This window comes from Arachis stenosperma, chromosome 2 (genome assembly GCF_014773155.1).
Source record: "Arachis stenosperma cultivar V10309 chromosome 2, arast.V10309.gnm1.PFL2, whole genome shotgun sequence".
NCBI lineage: Eukaryota > Viridiplantae > Streptophyta > Magnoliopsida > Fabales > Fabaceae > Arachis > Arachis stenosperma.
Window position 1 is genome coordinate 121232028 of NC_080378.1, and position 17594 is coordinate 121249621.

The 17594-nt window shown below is 32.5% G+C and overlaps 2 protein-coding genes across 14 annotated transcripts; both read right to left on the reverse strand.

Annotated features, from left to right (window-relative positions):
* Window positions 1-2151: 2151 nt before the first annotated feature.
* Window positions 2152-8125, reverse strand: LOC130959071 (pentatricopeptide repeat-containing protein At4g38010). Of its 13 annotated transcripts, XM_057885266.1 has the most exons (5): window positions 7976-8125; window positions 7489-7725; window positions 6521-6649; window positions 6039-6092; window positions 3351-5888 (listed from the first exon to the last, which is right to left on the reverse strand). In XM_057885266.1, exon 5 carries the CDS (start codon window positions 5435-5437, stop codon window positions 3668-3670), a length of 1770 nt encoding a protein of 589 aa, XP_057741249.1. In that variant the 5' UTR covers window positions 5438-5888; window positions 6039-6092; window positions 6521-6649; window positions 7489-7725; window positions 7976-8125; the 3' UTR covers window positions 3351-3667. The 13 variants fall into 13 exon arrangements, 12 of the variants coding, with proteins under 12 accessions (XP_057741249.1, XP_057741255.1, XP_057741247.1 ...); XR_009078291.1 differs by lacking the exons at window positions 7489-7725; window positions 7976-8125 and adding an exon at window positions 2152-2318 and having other exon boundaries at window positions 5648-5888; window positions 6521-7469; XM_057885272.1 differs by lacking the exon at window positions 7489-7725 and having other exon boundaries at window positions 6553-6649; window positions 7976-8098.
* Window positions 8126-8183: 58 nt separating this feature from the next.
* LOC130963656 (BTB/POZ domain-containing protein At5g03250-like) lies at window positions 8184-10396 on the reverse strand. Its single transcript, XM_057889759.1, has 6 exons — window positions 10332-10396; window positions 10161-10230; window positions 9841-10069; window positions 9052-9797; window positions 8534-8958; window positions 8184-8376 (listed from the first exon to the last, which is right to left on the reverse strand). Exons 1-6 carry the CDS (start codon window positions 10394-10396, stop codon window positions 8184-8186), a joined length of 1728 nt encoding a protein of 575 aa, XP_057745742.1.
* Between the last annotated feature and the right edge of the window lie 7198 nt (window positions 10397-17594).

Below are 17594 nucleotides of genomic sequence, written 5' to 3' on the forward strand. Positions count from 1 at the left end.
TAGTGCAACAATCATGTTCATTGCTTGTCTTGAAGTAACTGCTTTCAAATTTCAACGGTTGTGATTCAGACCAATACTTGAGTTGGGAGTACAATTTAGATATTTTTTGCATGAATACAAATTTGCTATTTTATATTTACATAAATGATTGACAGTAAGAAGAGTCGCTCAAAATTTACTGTATTAATTTAGCACCACATCTTTTTTTGTGAATCTTACATTTCTGAATGCGATTTTACTTTATATTCTAGTAAGTTGTTTGATTAACTTGGAATATGTTGTTTAAGATGATGGAAAATTTGATAGAATCATATGTTAATGTGAGGCATATAGAGAAGCTTGTCTTATCAATAAAACAAAAGACGATATGATTGATAAATGTGATTCTGTATTCTCACAATAAAATTTAGTTGCATTAACTTTTATTTAGAATGCACTAATTTACCTTCGAATCTTGCCAAGTTCAATTAAGATGATAAAGTATAATGTGTTAAATTTATATTTAAAGAAATGAAATTTCTTCCCTCAGCCTAATTAGGCAAAGAAGCTTCAATTTATGAACTTTGCATACCAATACATGTTCAAGATAGCATGACACTCTTTTTAATAGCTTTTACTATTACTTGTGATTGTGAACTCTGATATAAAAAAATAGATGGTTTAATTAATTAATATACATAAAAGATTTATTAATAAGAAAAAGTTTGTAGGGCCTATACATCCTATCAAACATGACATTGCCATGTGTTAAGCAAAGGCCACATGGGATCCAAACTAGAAATGAAGTGATCATGTGCCACATGCGTCTAAGGACATATTATCATAGCATTCCCAATACATTGATGTTGTTGGTCCCCGGTATCTTCTTTCAAATTGCCAGTTGTTGAAACAACTTCTTTGTACATTTTTGGGGTCTCTAATTCGATAAAAAGCTCGAGTAGTTTGTATTGGTAATCATGTTTTGATTTGAAGCCATGCTCAACTGAAACATTGCATGCCAAGGAAGAACAAAAATTTGAAACATCAAGGTCCTATATATACAACACTCTAGAGATGTTGATGGCAGTGGATACAACTGTTCTGAGTTCTGCAAGAGAACTTATCAAATGTTTTAACAGAAACTAAGCTAGTTGTTGCATTGAAATATAATAAAGTTTTGAATTAAGGGTATAGACAACATAGAATTATTCATGTTTGAGCATAGGATTATATGGGAAGAAGCAAGAGTAGGTTAGTTGAAAGTTGTTGTTTTGTGCTACAAAGTTTTTGCTTGAAATTAAAAGAATCTAGTAACGGCAAAGGGACTAAAGGATAAAAGGATGATTGTGTGATATGCAGTGATAGTTTGGGCAAACATCCACATCTTGGACCGCTAGCATGTAGAGTAGCTATCAACCACTATTTCATTGTTAGGTAAACATTGGTTTGCATATTCTGCCTCACATTTGTTTTCTTAAGTTAAAAGGACTTGCATTATGTATCCTAGTGTGTCAAATTATATTCCCTTTTCTACGGTTTCTGATCAATTCTCACTTGTATGTATCTTGGATAAGGAAGATCTTCTTGTATTAAACAGCAATCTTATCTTCATGCTTCACCATATACAGCATTTTGGTATATGCAAAAATGCAATAGTCCAATTATGTAACAGAGCATAGTGCTGTTCCTTCTTTTGTACTTTGGTTTTATCCTTTTCTGTAAACAGAACATTGCCCCTCTTTCTTTTTTTTTTTTTTTTTTTTTCCCTTCCAATGAGATTGTCACATGGTGCTTCGTGCTTCTTGCTTTGGTTGTTGGAGGGAGTGGGGATCAATATACTATCATATTATATAATAAAGAAAATAATTAATTAATTGATTGATGCATTTACTCGACTTATTATAGAGAAAACTCTGCATTTATAAGGATTCAAAAAGTGAATGTCCTTAGCAACCAAAACAACATAAGCCATTCCTTTTAAGGTACTATGAAAAGCTCAAACTTTCCAACTGAATAGTGATTGGTTTTCGACATTAATAATTAAAAATAAAAGATTGCATCACTAAATGTACATGATTGTATTAGATGAAGTATATTCATTGATATAATACAATAGCTTCTGATTGTACTAAATCAATCAATAAAGTTTTATACATGATTAAAAATAGCTAACGTAGATACACTTAGTGCAAGCCAACTTGAGTTGGTCGAGTAGTCAGTTCACTAATCCGCTTAAGCAAGTGTCGGAGATTCGAATCCCGCCTTGTGCATACAGCAACTCATTGACCAGCGGCAAACCCTTAAATGGAGCTCAGATCCGCGACGAATTAGTTCTTTACCTGTTGAGTTGGGGAATACCGTGGGCAACCAAAAAGAAAAAAGATACACTTAGTGCAAGTGACAGTTGGTTGGTATAACTAACTCAGCTTTATCCGATAACTAACTAACTAACTTGTCAATTAAGCAACTTAAATTCCCAACCGTCATTTGGGGTTTGTTGAGTTGGAAGGGCCATAAATATATATCCAATAAGTTGCAGAAAGTGTGGAATGATATTTTTTTTTTTTTGGTATTGAAACGAAGTTATAAAAACCCAGAAAACAAAGGCCTAAATACAAACTAAACGGGGTAAGGTAGTCCCTATTTCATCATCACTGAGGATACTAACTAGATCTGAATGAGGTAAATCCCAAAACACAAACTCATCATCTAAATTTAAACTCTTTTTTGCTAGGCAATCCGCACATCTATTGCCTTCTCTATAAATTTGTACAAAACGTATACTCCAATCCTTTCTTTTGTGTGAAATGATATTTAACATTATGAAAGTTATGCCCATGTCTTGTATTGTATGCAGTATGCACACACAAATAATTGCTAAAATACGAAACTTTCCCAGTTCCTACTTGGCCTAAAGAAAGTTGAAGAATGAAGAGTCACAAATAAGGGACAAGTAAACCAATACAATATCACTTTTTTGGTGTAAAAATTTAAAACCCACTTTGAAGCCCAATAGGGTATTTTTTTATGATAGGAATATGAGTTTGGTTAAGAGAAAAGGCAAGGCCAATTTTTTTCATAAAAAAAAAATAAAAGTTCCGAGAAAAGGAAACATCTCATAAAGAACAAGATGACAAGTTTAACTATATCATGTACTTAAGATATTTAAAAGTTAAATTTGAATCTTTAAAAATACTAAACATGATCTTCATTTAACAAAGCTATTATTTTCATTGAACCATATCAACAATTTCAAAGGAGTTATTTATTTATTTCAAAAGTCTTGGATTCACATGTCCATTACTCGGAAATATAAATCACGACTAAGTTGTTTTTATTGAAGCAAGTCTTTTTCAATTTTCTACCACTCAAAGTGCAATCAACGAAGAAGTCTGCAACATTAGTGTATATTTTCTCTTGCGCACACTTGATAGTTGATTTTACTATAATAATCATAGTCATGATATACTACATAAATTGTACAATTCTTCCAAGGAAAACACGAATTGTGGAAAAAGACAAGGGCCATATTAGCAGGAATCCCTGATTTTATTTTATAACTTTTGCTAGAAATAAATTCATAGACCTCCACCAGTTTTTCGTTGTCAAAATTTTCATTGATCAAAGACCATAAACAAAGCCTATACAGATAGAAACCGACAAACATAAACCAAGTCTAAGACCATAATCAAGAGAGGGTATCGATTTGATTCGCAAGTGTGTTTAACACTACACGTATATCCTCACTTTGAGGATGGTCATTATCTCCAACTAAAAATTCATGGCTTTTACCATCCACTCTTATAATGCTAGAACCTGGAACCTTGTTTATTCCTTTCTTTTTCATCTGTCTCCTCAAGCTTCTCACCTCAGTCCATTTCTTGCTTGCTGCATATAGATTCGATAGAAGAACGTATATACCGCTATCTTGGTATTCAAAATTTTGAAGTGATTTTAACATCTCTTGGGAGAATCCAACATTTTCATATGTACTGCAGGCACTTAAGAGAGCTCCTAGGATCTGCACATCGGGCGGCATTGGCATTGTCTTTATCAACTCCATAGCTTCCCCCACCAACCCAGCCCTGCAGAACAAATCAACCATGCATCCATAATGTTCTAACCACGGTGAAATATTGTAACTTGGACTCGTCATCTGATTGAAAAGCTGACGACCTTCATTGACCAGGCCGGAATGGCAGCATGCTGTGAAAATGGCCAAAAACGTCACCTCATTAGGCCTGGTCCCAGATTCAATCAACTCTTCAAATTGTTTCAATGCTTCTTGTCCATGTCCATTTATTGCTAGGCCACCTATAAAGGCATTCCAAGTTCTGATATTCTTAGAAGGCATATCATTGAAGACATGCTGCGCCATCTCTATGCAACCACATTTTGCATACATGTCAACCAATGCTGTTCCTATATGAACATCTTGTTTGATGCAGCTGCAATCAATGTATTCATGGACCCATCTACCATATTCAAGAAGCCCAAGACTTGCGGAAGCAGAAAGAACACTGGTCAGTATAACCCCATCAGGCTCAAAACCTGATGCCTGCATTTCGTAGAACAGGTTAAGTGACTCATTTGGAAATTGACATCGTACCAATCCACCTATCATACTAGTCCAAGAAATAATGTCCTTCTCAGGCATCTCATCAAACACTTGCCTTGCATCAGCAACAGACTCACACTTCATATACATATCCATCAACGCATTGTCTACCACCAATTCCTTCCCATATGGACATTTAACTACCAACCGATGAACCCCTTTCCCTAAATTTAAATGACCCAGTTTCCCAATAGCACCAAGTATGCTAACAATAGTTGCCAAATTAGGCTCCACATCCATTCTCAAAAACAATGAAATGGCATCATCAAACAACCCAGCCTTCACAGACCCAGATATCAAACCAGTCCAAGACACCACATCTCTAATAGGCATCTCATCAAACACCTTGCAAGCACTAGCATTGTCCCCACAAATGTTGTACACATGCACAAGACTGTTCTGCACATACATGTCACACCACAAACCGTTCCTAACTACCACTGCATGCAACTGCCTAAGCTCAAAAATCCCAGAGAATCGAGCACATGATTTCAAAACAGCTGGGACAGTGAACACATCAGGAACAAACCCATTTTTGAAAACCCATCTATAGACAAGAATTGCAGCCCTGGGTGAGTGGGAAGAAGCATAACTGGAAATGAACAAGTTGCAAGGGAAGGAGCTCAAGCTCCAATCCAATTGCGTCAAGTAATTGCCGGTGTAATGAACATTGGTGACATGTTTACCAAAAAGATTCGCAACTTTGGCGACAACCAAGTCATTGGAAACAAGGGCAGAGGTCAATAATTGTGCATGAATTTTCTTGAAGGATCTCAAGTCCTTACATTTATCAATGAATTCCAACAGAACCCATTTCAGAGATTGCGTAGCCTTATTCATGCCAATCAAGAATGCTCAATGCTCAAACATGATTAATCATTTTTGCCATTACCAATGAATTATGTAATGACTAATATGAATGCTTTTTGTCAACTTTGCATTCTAAAAAGTAACAAGCAATAAAAACACGTTTTTGTGAATTCCTCGTCTCCTTGTTGCTATTTAAAATGGCCAAATGGGCCTTAATTGACGGACCTATGAAAAAGTTACCTGGCACTGCTGCTTCTTCCAGTGATAGTGTTGTGAACCATCCTCATTATTGGGCTTTTCCAGCAAATGCAACGCTGTATTTTACCGTTCAAGCTCGGCCTATTTCGGGGTTTGTTGCGACTGAGCAATTAGGCCATGTGTTGGTGCAGCTGCCGCCGCCTAGTTGTTCTTCTGATGACCACACTAACTCTTGTTCTACTTTGGCTCCTAGTTTGAGCTCAGGAACCACTGTTAACCAATCCTAGTTTGGGGAAAGGGAAAAACTAAAATTAGAACATTTTAATTCATAATTCAATTAAAATAAAAAAGTTTAACAGTAGTGCTGTCCGTACTTAAACAAGTCAAAATAAGAATTCAAATGAACTAATCATATAGCAACTAAGCATCGCACCTGCTCGGATTTTCAATCTTGTCCCTCCCACTGCAAATAATGTCAAAAACCATCCTGCCAACAGATATTGCCACTGTTAGATCTCAAAAAATTTGTCATCACTGGTTGAAGAGAGAACCACGAGTTCTACACACCAAAGCATTAAATATCTATTTAATTAGAAATTCAGAATGCTACCGGTATTACAGGCCTCAGAATTCAGAAATCATATATATATATATATATATATATATATAGCATTTACGGAATCCAGCTTAACTTGGACATTGTTCATTTTCAGTTCCAAAAGAGTAAAAATAAAAACTATAAAGTATGAAAATGTACCTAATTTTTGGATAAATATAGTCCAAGTTCAGTTCAACGTATTTGCTTCTAATTTTATCATGTTATAATTTATCATATTTCAGAATTTTAGAGCTTGCTGAGTTGTGGTAAAAATTTTCTGATACAGAAAACAAATAAATTACAACCAAATAATTTACTTGAGATTCGGAGCATAGTTATCAGACTGAACCAGTAATTGAACCGATCATATGACTGAATAATGGGGTCACTGATTCAACTGGTGGATTAGAGGTCGAATTGGTGGATTAGAGGTTGAATCGGTTGACCTGTTCATAATTAAAAAAAAAAATATAAAAGGGCAAGGGCAAGAGCAAGAGCAAAAGCCAACAACATTACAATTACAGCAAAATGGCAAATTAATTAGTTTATCTAAAATTCAAAACTTAAAATCAATTTTATGATTACAATTACAGCAATAACATTACAATTACACCTAAATCAACTTTAGAATTACAGGAACAACATTACAATCACAGCAACAGCAAGATGGAAAATTAACCAGCTTATCTAAATTTCAAAACCTAAAATCATCTTAATTATTACAATTACAGCAACAACACTAGAACTACACCTAAATCAACTTTATAATTACAATTACAGCAACAGCAAAAAAAATTAATTAGCTTATCAAAAATTCAAAACCTAAAAAACCTTCATTATTAAAATTATAGCAAACTGGAAAATGAATTGATTGGGTGAAGAAGAAGGGAAAAAGCTGTGAACTAGGAAAGGGAGGAACTAGTGAAAATTGGAAAAGTGGGAACCAGGGGAAGACAGGGACTCACAACGGCGGCAATAGCGAGGCCAGGAAGAGACGACCACGAACCTGGGCGAGTTGCTGCCTGCTTCGTGGCCCACTTAGTTATAGCAACATAAAGATGTCCACAGTTACTTGTTTCAGGAACTATATATGTTACCAGTTTATCATTTCTGACTAATTTCACAAACCTAAGCAATTAAGCATTATTGAACCATTCATAAGGATTCTTGATTCATAAACTAATATCACAGATGCAAACTCAAATTCTCTACACCCTTGGAACGGTAGAACTCATCAAGGAAATGCAAAGAACAGAAGACGGCAGAACAGAGTACAGAGAAGAACCTTGAGGAAAGGCGAGGGTACCCAGAGAACAGAGAAGAACAGAGCTGGTCACGACGAGGAAAGGCGGACGGCAGAACAAAAGACGGCGGAAGAGAGCGGCGGTGCGACGACGATCCAAAGAGGCGAAAGCTACGACCAGAGACGCGACGCGCTTGTGGTGGCGGCGAAAGATAAGAAACTGCAGTGCCAGCTGCCTGCTCCGGTGCCAGCTGCGGCGGAGACAATAAGCGCCGGCAGCTGAGTTTAGATGATGAGAAGACCAAGAGGGAAGAGTCGGATCCAGATCCGGATTTAAATTGGTTTAAAAAACTAAACTATAAAATTGATGCAATTCGGTTTAGATTTTTTTTTTATTTAAAACTGATTTTTTTAAATAGTTTGGTTTGGATTGGATTTAAAATCCATAATCTAGATTTTTTTGCACACCCCTAGAATCGTGGGAGTGAGTGAATGAGTAAGGGTCGAGAGAGAGAGTGAGAGACTGGACCTTGGAGGGTGGATAACGCCGCTGATGCCTGACGACGTGGAGGAGCTGAGCGGCTGTGAGAAAGAGAGTGGAGGGTGGAGAGGGACTGAGTCTTTTTTTTTTTGTCAGGGACCCGGGCCAATACTGGCCCAGACCCAAAGAATCTCCAAGCCCCAACCCGACCCGGAAATCAAACCTGCGTTTTCCTCTCCATTGCAGCAGCTTTTCCTCAGCAAACCAACAAGATGATCGGAAGCATCCCGGCGGAGCTCTGATCGTCGACATCATATTCGAAGCTCGAAGCCCCTGAATCAGTAGTGGACGCAGTAGCCATCATCCCCTCATCACCCGTGTATCTTACTAATACAATAACACTTTTGGCGTCAAAAATTAAAACCCACTTTGAAACCCATGCATTAGGCCTATTTTTCATGAGAATTAAGTTAAGAAAAAGGCAACGCGAACAATTTCTTTTTTTTTTACATGATGCACTTAGGATATTCAAAAGTTGATTTTTTTTCCATTCTCAGTCGGCGCAATAGTACATCATATATGTTGATATTGCAACACTAGCAAGACCTTTTTCTAAAGAAGATTCTGTGGAAAATGTTCCAACCTCTCTTACTCTTAGCTAGCTTATGGAGCTCTTTCCTAATACAGGTGCATTCCTTTTCAAGCTCTGAGACACGTTCCCTCAAGTTTCCACCACCTTGTTGCTGTGAAGGGTCTACTTGACCATTATTAGCACTCCTTAGATGGCCAAGATTATTTCCATTAAGGCTGTTTTGTTGTTGTGAGTTCTCAAAGTTATTAGTCTCATCAAATAACCAGCTAGATATTGATGTTCTGAGTCTAAGCTGTTCAAAGAAGAGGACCTGCACAATTACTCTGAGTGGCAATCTCTCATTTTGTGCTGCATGTGTGCTTGCTTCCAATGACAGCTTTTGGCAGTTCATGAGTCTACAGAATTGCTCCCTCTCCGAATCAACTAGCCAAGGATGTGCCTGTATTAGTTGTCATAGACCAATGTGTTACATTATAAATATCAACATATATATCACCATGTATATTTATTTTAGATTGCAACATGGTGTTACCTTGAGATACACATCTATAGCATGATATAAACCATCATCTATAGGCCTAGCATATTCTGGAATTGCAGTTGCAAGGGCCTGAAACTTTGGCAATTTGAAATTTACATCAAGAGCCACCTCAGCAAGATATGCATCTATCAAGTTGGCTACTATTGTCATAGGTGTTAGTGAATCAGCTGCACTCGCCAATGGCCCTTCTTCATGCATGCTTATGCACGGAGTAGTTGATGCAGTTGCCGGCAAGTATATGGACAGAAAATGATCTATAATCCTCTGAATGCAATCTGTATCGTAAAGTGTCTCAGCCGGTTGCCCCATGTTTGGAATCAGAAGATCAACAAGCATGGCTTGTTCAAGTTGAGAGCCAATCCTTTTCTCCAAAGTGTCTATGCATGACTGACTTGCATGCAGAAGCATAGCTGTTCTTAGCATTCTAAGCAAATACTTGGAAGGTGTTACACCTTTCTTACTTGGAAGCATTGCCACAATTTCTTCAACCATATCTCTTTGATCTGCTTCAGAATTTGTCCCTTGATTCACATCATTGTTGTTGTTCTTTTCCTTGAAGCTTGATTGCCTATTCATCAAGGGTACATATCTTGTAATATAACGTATCAAGGACCCTGCAATATTCTCAGGTTTCATACCTTTTGCTTCGAGGGACAAAATTAGTCTCTTGTATAGTGGTAAACTCAACAATGATAGATCCTCATACCACCAATCATCACCTTTGGTTTGTGATTTATCTTTTTCATTCAAGGAATCAGCTTCAGTCATTGTGGGCTTATTCCCCATAGTTTTCATTCATTTCTAGATACTCTGCTGCACATCTTAGAGGTACTACATTAGACGCCACGACTTCGATTAGTACGCCGTAGCAAAACCTTGTTACAAGATCGAATGTTTTGTCTCCTCCGGGGACATCATGAAGTTGCAAAACACAGCTTGCTCCTTCTTCCTCCTTTGAGGAGTCATTGATGAGTTTCTTGAGCAATCCACTTCTAGAAAGCAATGGGAACTGCATGCGTGCATCAAGCTTTACATATTAATGAACAAACATACTACCTCTCTAAGGTGTTGCATGAAATTAAAGCGTATTTGGCATGCACCTTGTGGAGGAAAAAAGTTACTTGGCCTACTTCAATGGTAAGATCACTTGGGAGCCCCGTTGTACAATGCCTACAAAATTAACACATATTGGACTATGGATATTGAGCATTTTAACATACATTTTGATCTGTGATTCTCATGTGTATAAGAATTAATCGAAATAAAATTACCAAGATTGGCCTTCTCGACGAAATGCATCAGAAGATTTAGATCCAAGCCTCAAGAGGGCCTCCATGTTATGTTGTAGGAAGAAGAGAAAAAAGAACATTCAAGAGAATAGTAGAATGGAAAGAGGGAGCATGCATAGTGCAATTAGTTGCTGGTGTTGCTTAGCTAGATGATCCATTATTGTGATTATGGTCCAAATTAAACACAAACATGTAGCGAGTCTATAGCTCATAACTGAAAACGTAACCAACCCGAAACTAATGCTTAGCTTACGCACTTCAATTGCCTTCATCATCTTCAATAATTCTTAATCGCTTAAAAAGCCACGTAATTACCTTGATTCTTATATATGCATGTAAAATTTCAATTAAAATTATTACCAACAAGCAGAAGTGAACTTTATCCCCGAGTAATTACATATGGTCCAAGTAACGAATCTGCCTCCGATCCGTTGCCTTTGTCCTTGACTAATCATTAGTACATGAAATATATTTTATTGCAATCAATTTGCATCTGTTTCCGTCCTCTATAAGGTGCTAATAGATACTTCTTAATTGTAACAATTCAAGTGGTCAAGCACTTGGTTTTGCATCACTATATAAAGCTACACATGCATATTTACAATTTTCTTGTATTTGTTTCACGAGTTAATTAATTAATATGGTGTTGTAGCTTTTGGTTATTTTGAATTGTAATATTACCTGCACAAACATATTAAGTCTCTGTTACTTTTTTATTATCAATTTATCATGGTTACTTTCAACATAATATGAAAAATCTATTATATATTGTATATGTTACTAATATTACAACTAAAATATATTATATATTATTCTTTTATTGTAATTAAAATAATTTTTTTTTAAATAAAAAAATTCTCTTTTTTTCTTTTTTTATTTTTTTTATTCATTCTTTTTCTTATATATTATTATTAATAATTAATTATTAATTTGATAATCAAATGAACATTTGATTCTAATAATTTTTATTGGGTCAAGGCTTGAGATGTCAAATGACCACTTTACCTTCATCATAGCTAGACCCTCTTTGATTGCAAACCTAATTATTATTATTATTATTATTATTATTATTATTATTATTATTATTATGGATGTCTGCTTCCATACTTGGATTATATTAGTGAAGGGAATAAATAATATAATGGACTTGTTTACTAGGGATTCAGAAAGCTAATATTGGGGATTTTATTTTAAAATCATGCATTTTTTTCTTTTTTTTTTTGTCTTTAGGTATATACTCAGACCTTATTGTTATCAAAAGTCTGAATAATTTATCTTAAGAAATCAATTATATTTTCCAACACGAATATATACACACTAAACTCGTCCATTGAAAATCAGACACTGTCCTATACCTACAATTCAATCAAAAAGAAGAGTGAACATCCAATTCAGTCTTTGTCATTTTTTTTATGGACATCACGATTTTTATCCAAAAGAAATGGATAAATCGGTCCCTGTCTTATATTTTCGTAAGACATTGCGGTTCTTCCATTATCTTCTCTAATCAAAATAGATAAAAATTGTCTACATGTCAGTTAACATTGCTGATATAGAAGTTAATACTCTATTAAATTTTAACACTATGAAATGGTAGGGATCAATCCATCCCGCTTTAGAAACCTAAAACTACGTCGTTTTTGGGTTTAAATCCATGTTCCATTAGGGAATTGACAGGGATCGATCTGTCCTGCTTTAGAAACCTAAAACTATGTCGTTTTTAGGTTTCATTCCATGTTCTATTAGAGAATGGACAGGGGTTGATTTGTCCCCTTTTAGAAACCAAAACTACGTCGTTTTTGGTCTTCACTGAAACAAAATGGTTTGAAAGTGATTCCACTCCACTAATCTCTCACTCTTCTCCCAATCCAGATACAAATCCTAGAAGACCATGATTGGTAGTGGAGAGCGTTATTCATCATCAAACTAACGAAGTAGAGACGATTCAGGCTGGAGCTCCAAGAAAAAAGAAATGGATTGTCCCAATTTATTATTGTAATTCTCATGCAATTTTGTTCATGTCAGGGACGATGAAAAATCCAAACAGATTATTCTTTCACTGCCCATATTTTAAGGTAATTATTTAGCGTTTAGCTAATTTTTTGTTTTCAATTTCTATTCCATAAATGCTAATAAATGTTAAACATTTTCATAGACTGAAAAAATGGCATTGCAATTTCTTTACATGATTAGATGATTATATTACTTCATGTAGTGAGGATGATAATAAGGTTGTCTCAGTTGGGGCATCAAGCAGAAGCAAAATCGATTGGAAGGCCATGGTTATGTGGTGGATAACTTTAAGGTAATTATTTAGCGTTTAGCTAATTTTTTGTTTTCAATTTCTATTCCATAAATGCTAATAAATGTTAAACATTTTCATAGACTGAAAAAATGGCATTGCAATTTCTTTACATGATTAGATGATTATATTACTTCATGTAGTGAGGATGATAATAAGGTTGTCTCAGTTGGGGCATCAAAGCAGAAGCAAAATCGATTGGAAGGCCATGGTTATGTGGTGGATAACAAAATTAATGAGTTGGAGGAAAGATTAATTGGTTTGGAAGATCAGTTAGATAAGTGTAGATTGAAAATGGGTGAAAGTAGATGTATTAGGTATAGATTTAATTTGTTAGCATTTTTTGGTGGAATTGTAATTGTAAGCTTGTTCAGAATAACTGTGTAGAATTTTGATAGCTGAATTCTGTTATTTCCTAGAGTTGAGTTGTGAATAACACTTTTGATAATGAATGAAATAAGAATTATTGTGGTGAATTTGCAAAGTTTTGGTTTCTAAAGCGGGACAGATCGACCTCTGTCAATTTTCTAATGGAACATGGATTGAAACCCAAAAATGACGTAGTTTTAGGTTTTTAAAGCGGGACAGATCGACCTCTATCCATTTCTTAATGGAACATGGATTCAAATCCAAAAGCAACGTAATTTTATGTTTCTAAAGCAGGACAGATCGACTCCTGTCCATTTTTTAATGGCCAACGTGAAATTTAACAAAGTATTAACCTCTATTTTCTATATCAACAACGTTAACTGACACGTAAGTAATTTCTGTTTATTTTAGTCAGAAGAAATGACGGAAAGAACCACGACGTCTCATAAAATTATGGGATAGAAGAAATTAATTTGTCCATTTTTTCTTATAAGAATCGCGATATCCATAAAAAAAAAAAAAAGACAAAAATCAGATTGGATGTTCACTCATAAAAAGAACTTCATATATATCATCCATATCCAGATAATTTCTTGAATTTTGAATGCATCAATTTTGTTTAAACGATGAGTTTTTCATATGTTGTTTGCTTTTAAATTCAATAGTAATTTTTATTATGGGGATAGAACAAGTTATTCCATTATACTATATATTTATGGCCATTTATTCCGAGACACGCATTTAAAGTATGTTGTGAAGATGTTTGTTTTGTTCAGTGGGATTTTAGGGCATGTGATATATAGTACTGCCTTAATTGGTCTGACTCCTCTCACCGTATATATACAGTCAGTTATACGCAGGATATATACACGTACACTGAAAAAGAAAATAGACGCTTCTGTTCCGTATTATTGTTGCCTTGGGCCCCTCTGCCACAGACCCTGCCCTAACTATCATTTTTTAATATCTAAATAAATATTTATGAGATATTAAATAATAAAATTTCACAATAAAATATGGAATTTAAATATTAGATTAAGAATTATATTAAAATGTAATAATACTATTAATAGTACCAATATAAAATTTGAAAAAGAATAAAATTATGAAATAACACATCACATACATAGGCTCTCTAACTCTAGACTCTGCCTACCTAATTAATTAACTTTGATGAATTTCATCCCCCTTGGCGGTGCGGCGCTGCTTGCATTTGATTGATACTTTTAGTTACTTCTTCTTCTTCTTCTTTTTCAAGAGTCGACCATAAATGGAAAGAAAAATGTTGAGTAATAATCATGTATAAGCTTTTCCAATGTATTAGTATATAAAATATATTATGTGTAATATTAAAATTAACCATCAAAATTAGTCATTAATATAAAATATATATTAAAATATAAATATATAATTAAAATAAACTAATAATTTATATATATTTATATATAAATACATTAATAACTAGTTTTAATAGTTAATTTTAATGTATAAATAATATTTTTGTTAGTATATATATACTAATATGATATTTTGAAATTAGTTACTATGAGATTTTGAATCCAACTAGCATTATAATCTAATTATAAAGTATTAATGCTAATAAAAATTACAAATATTATATTTGTACATTAAAATTAACTATTAAAATCAGTTATTATTATTTGTATATAAATACTTGTTATTTAGTTTATTATTTTTAATATATATTTTATAATTTAATATATATTTTATATACTAGTGATTAATTTTAATTTACACGTAATATAACCATAAAAATTATATTATAGTGAACTAACCTAACTTAAACTATATTATTTAAAATTCAATAGACATAAGATTATTAGTTAAAACAAAACGAAAAAAGTGATAAATATAATGATACTACAATAGTGTAGTTCGTATCAACTTTATGCAGTAAAAGTTTACTGTTCAACCAGAAATAAAAAACGAGAGTAAATAAAAGTGTATATTATTAATGATTGATTTTAGTTTTCTCAAACTATTACTAGCATTGCTGTATATGTATCAATATCTAGCCAACTCATTCAGGTTAAATGTATGTTCTAATAATGCCGTTGTTATTAACTCCATCTGGCATTATTATTCCATATATATATGATTTGACTATTTATGTTTCAAGAAAGCAAATTAAAGGGTGAAGTGACGAATTCATAGAAAATAATGTAATCGAGTCAATACAAATCGGAAATGGGGGACAGAAACACAGTTGAGCTTGAATGTTTTTGTACCGTGCATGAAATGTAACCTCATGGGTCTATTAAATGAAAAAGATCAGACAAATGTCATTTAAACCTTAGAAGATAAATATGTATTTGACACCACCAAGATTTAATTTAGAAAAAGTATAGGGTATTAATATATTATTTCTTAATTTATTGTTAATTATAATTAATTATTATATTTTAAATATATGTATAAAAAGATACATTTAGAAAATATATATAAAAGATATTTTTATTAAATACAGCTATAAAAAAGATTTTTTTATTAGATATATTCACAAAGACACTTCTATTAAATACAGTTATAAACAAAAGTTAGCAAAAATTGACAGAAATACTATTAGTAACGTAGCGAGATTATTTAATTTATTAGCGAATAAGGACAATTTGTGTATGTAAGTATGTTATAATTAAAGGTTACGCTAAAATCAAAAGACGATGTTTAAAATGATATATAGAGTTTGTTTGGGTGAATTTTTACGAAAAGATATTTTTTTGAGTTATTTTTTTAAGAGATCTTATGGAAAAGTAAAAGTAATTTTATGTTTTGATATATCAATTCAAAAGATTTTTTATTTATCAATTATATTTGGGTATAACAATATAAAAGTATTTTTTGTTTATTTATTACATAAAAAATATTTTTTTAAGGAAAAAAGATCTTTAAAAAAAAGATGAAAATTACAGCTTTTCAAAAAAGATGCTTTTTTTTATTTTTCTACTGTTTTTACTTTTACTATTAGAAATTTGCTAAACACGTTAAAAAATAAGAAAAGATTTTTTTTTATTAAAAAAATTTTTTTTTTTTATCAAAATAATAACATCCAAACAAGCATATAGTAGACATAAAATAAGATGAATTGAATTAAAAGAAAACTGATTTGAATAAATAATTAAGAGAATATGTATATGTGGTTATGTGGGATTATATATTAATATAATCATATTAGATGTATACTAAAATTAATTATTAATTATTAATATAAAAATATATATTAAAAATAAACTAAATATATATATATATTTATATATAATATTTGATTTTAATAATAACAAATTTTAGCATGTAAATTGATATTAATATTAGGTTGTGTCGAAATTGAAAAGTCAAAGTCATAGTCATAAATCAAAATCCGAGATTGATAGAAATTGGAAATGTGTGAAGTGGGACACAACATTCCAACGCGTGGAAGATTGTTTTGTCACTCACTCACTCTCACTCCTCAAAACATATCCCATCCAACAATAAAAATACAATTACATTCATAACACACGAAAGCAACACAATAATTATTATGATATGAAGAAAAAAAAGAAAAATGTGAATGAAACGTAGCATCTCTGCGTCCACACACTGCCTCCCTTTGTTGTCTTGTAGTTGTCAAAATTAACTCAACCTTGTCACACTCGCATTCGCCATTTCTTCCATCATCTTAATTATAATCTTTAATTTATATATATAAATATTAACTTGTCTTCTATTATGTATAATTTTTTAACTATTTAATACAAAAATAAAAAATAAGGTTCATTATTATTTCTCTCGCTTTTTAAATAAATTATATATTAATATCTTACACATCATAGAACTTTTCATTTATTAATTATATTATTAACACTAATGCCTTGTTAAGTGTTATTAATTATTGGTGTAAGGATAGATATGATATGAGTTGAATCCAAAATCCTAGTTTCGAATATGGGAGATGTTAGGTAACTAATTATTTTTTTTTGAACATAAATAATTACCAATTAAATATAACAACACATTATACTGTTAAATTATTTACTTAAATTTTAATATTAAAATAACTATCCGCATATTTAGTAAAATAAATATCCGATATATTCATTATTTACATTGTTTAATATTTTTTTGTCTACCTATATTTTTTCTTCTGATATACATTATAATTTGTTCATTACAAATTCCTATTTAATTTTAAGAGTCTTATATATTTAGGACACACTTATTATATAAAGAAGTATTAAAAGAAAAAATTTCACAAAAATTCAATGTTTTGATATTTTAAAAACTTTATAAGTTAGTTATTATTCATATCTCTCCTTCATAAATTGTTAGCTAAATTCCTAATTTTAATATGCTCCTAATACTCACTACTAATATTTTTAATTATATCATATATATTAACCACTGAGAGATATAACTAAATACGAATACTCAAAGAATTCAGCTAAAATTGCTATAAGAGTATTGGCCAAGAGAATAAAAATAAAATAAGATCGTGCCAGGAGCCAATACTTTTAGGGTAAAAAAAAAAAGAAAATTAGTTAGTATTAGTTCAAATTGAAAACAAAATTAAAGAAAAA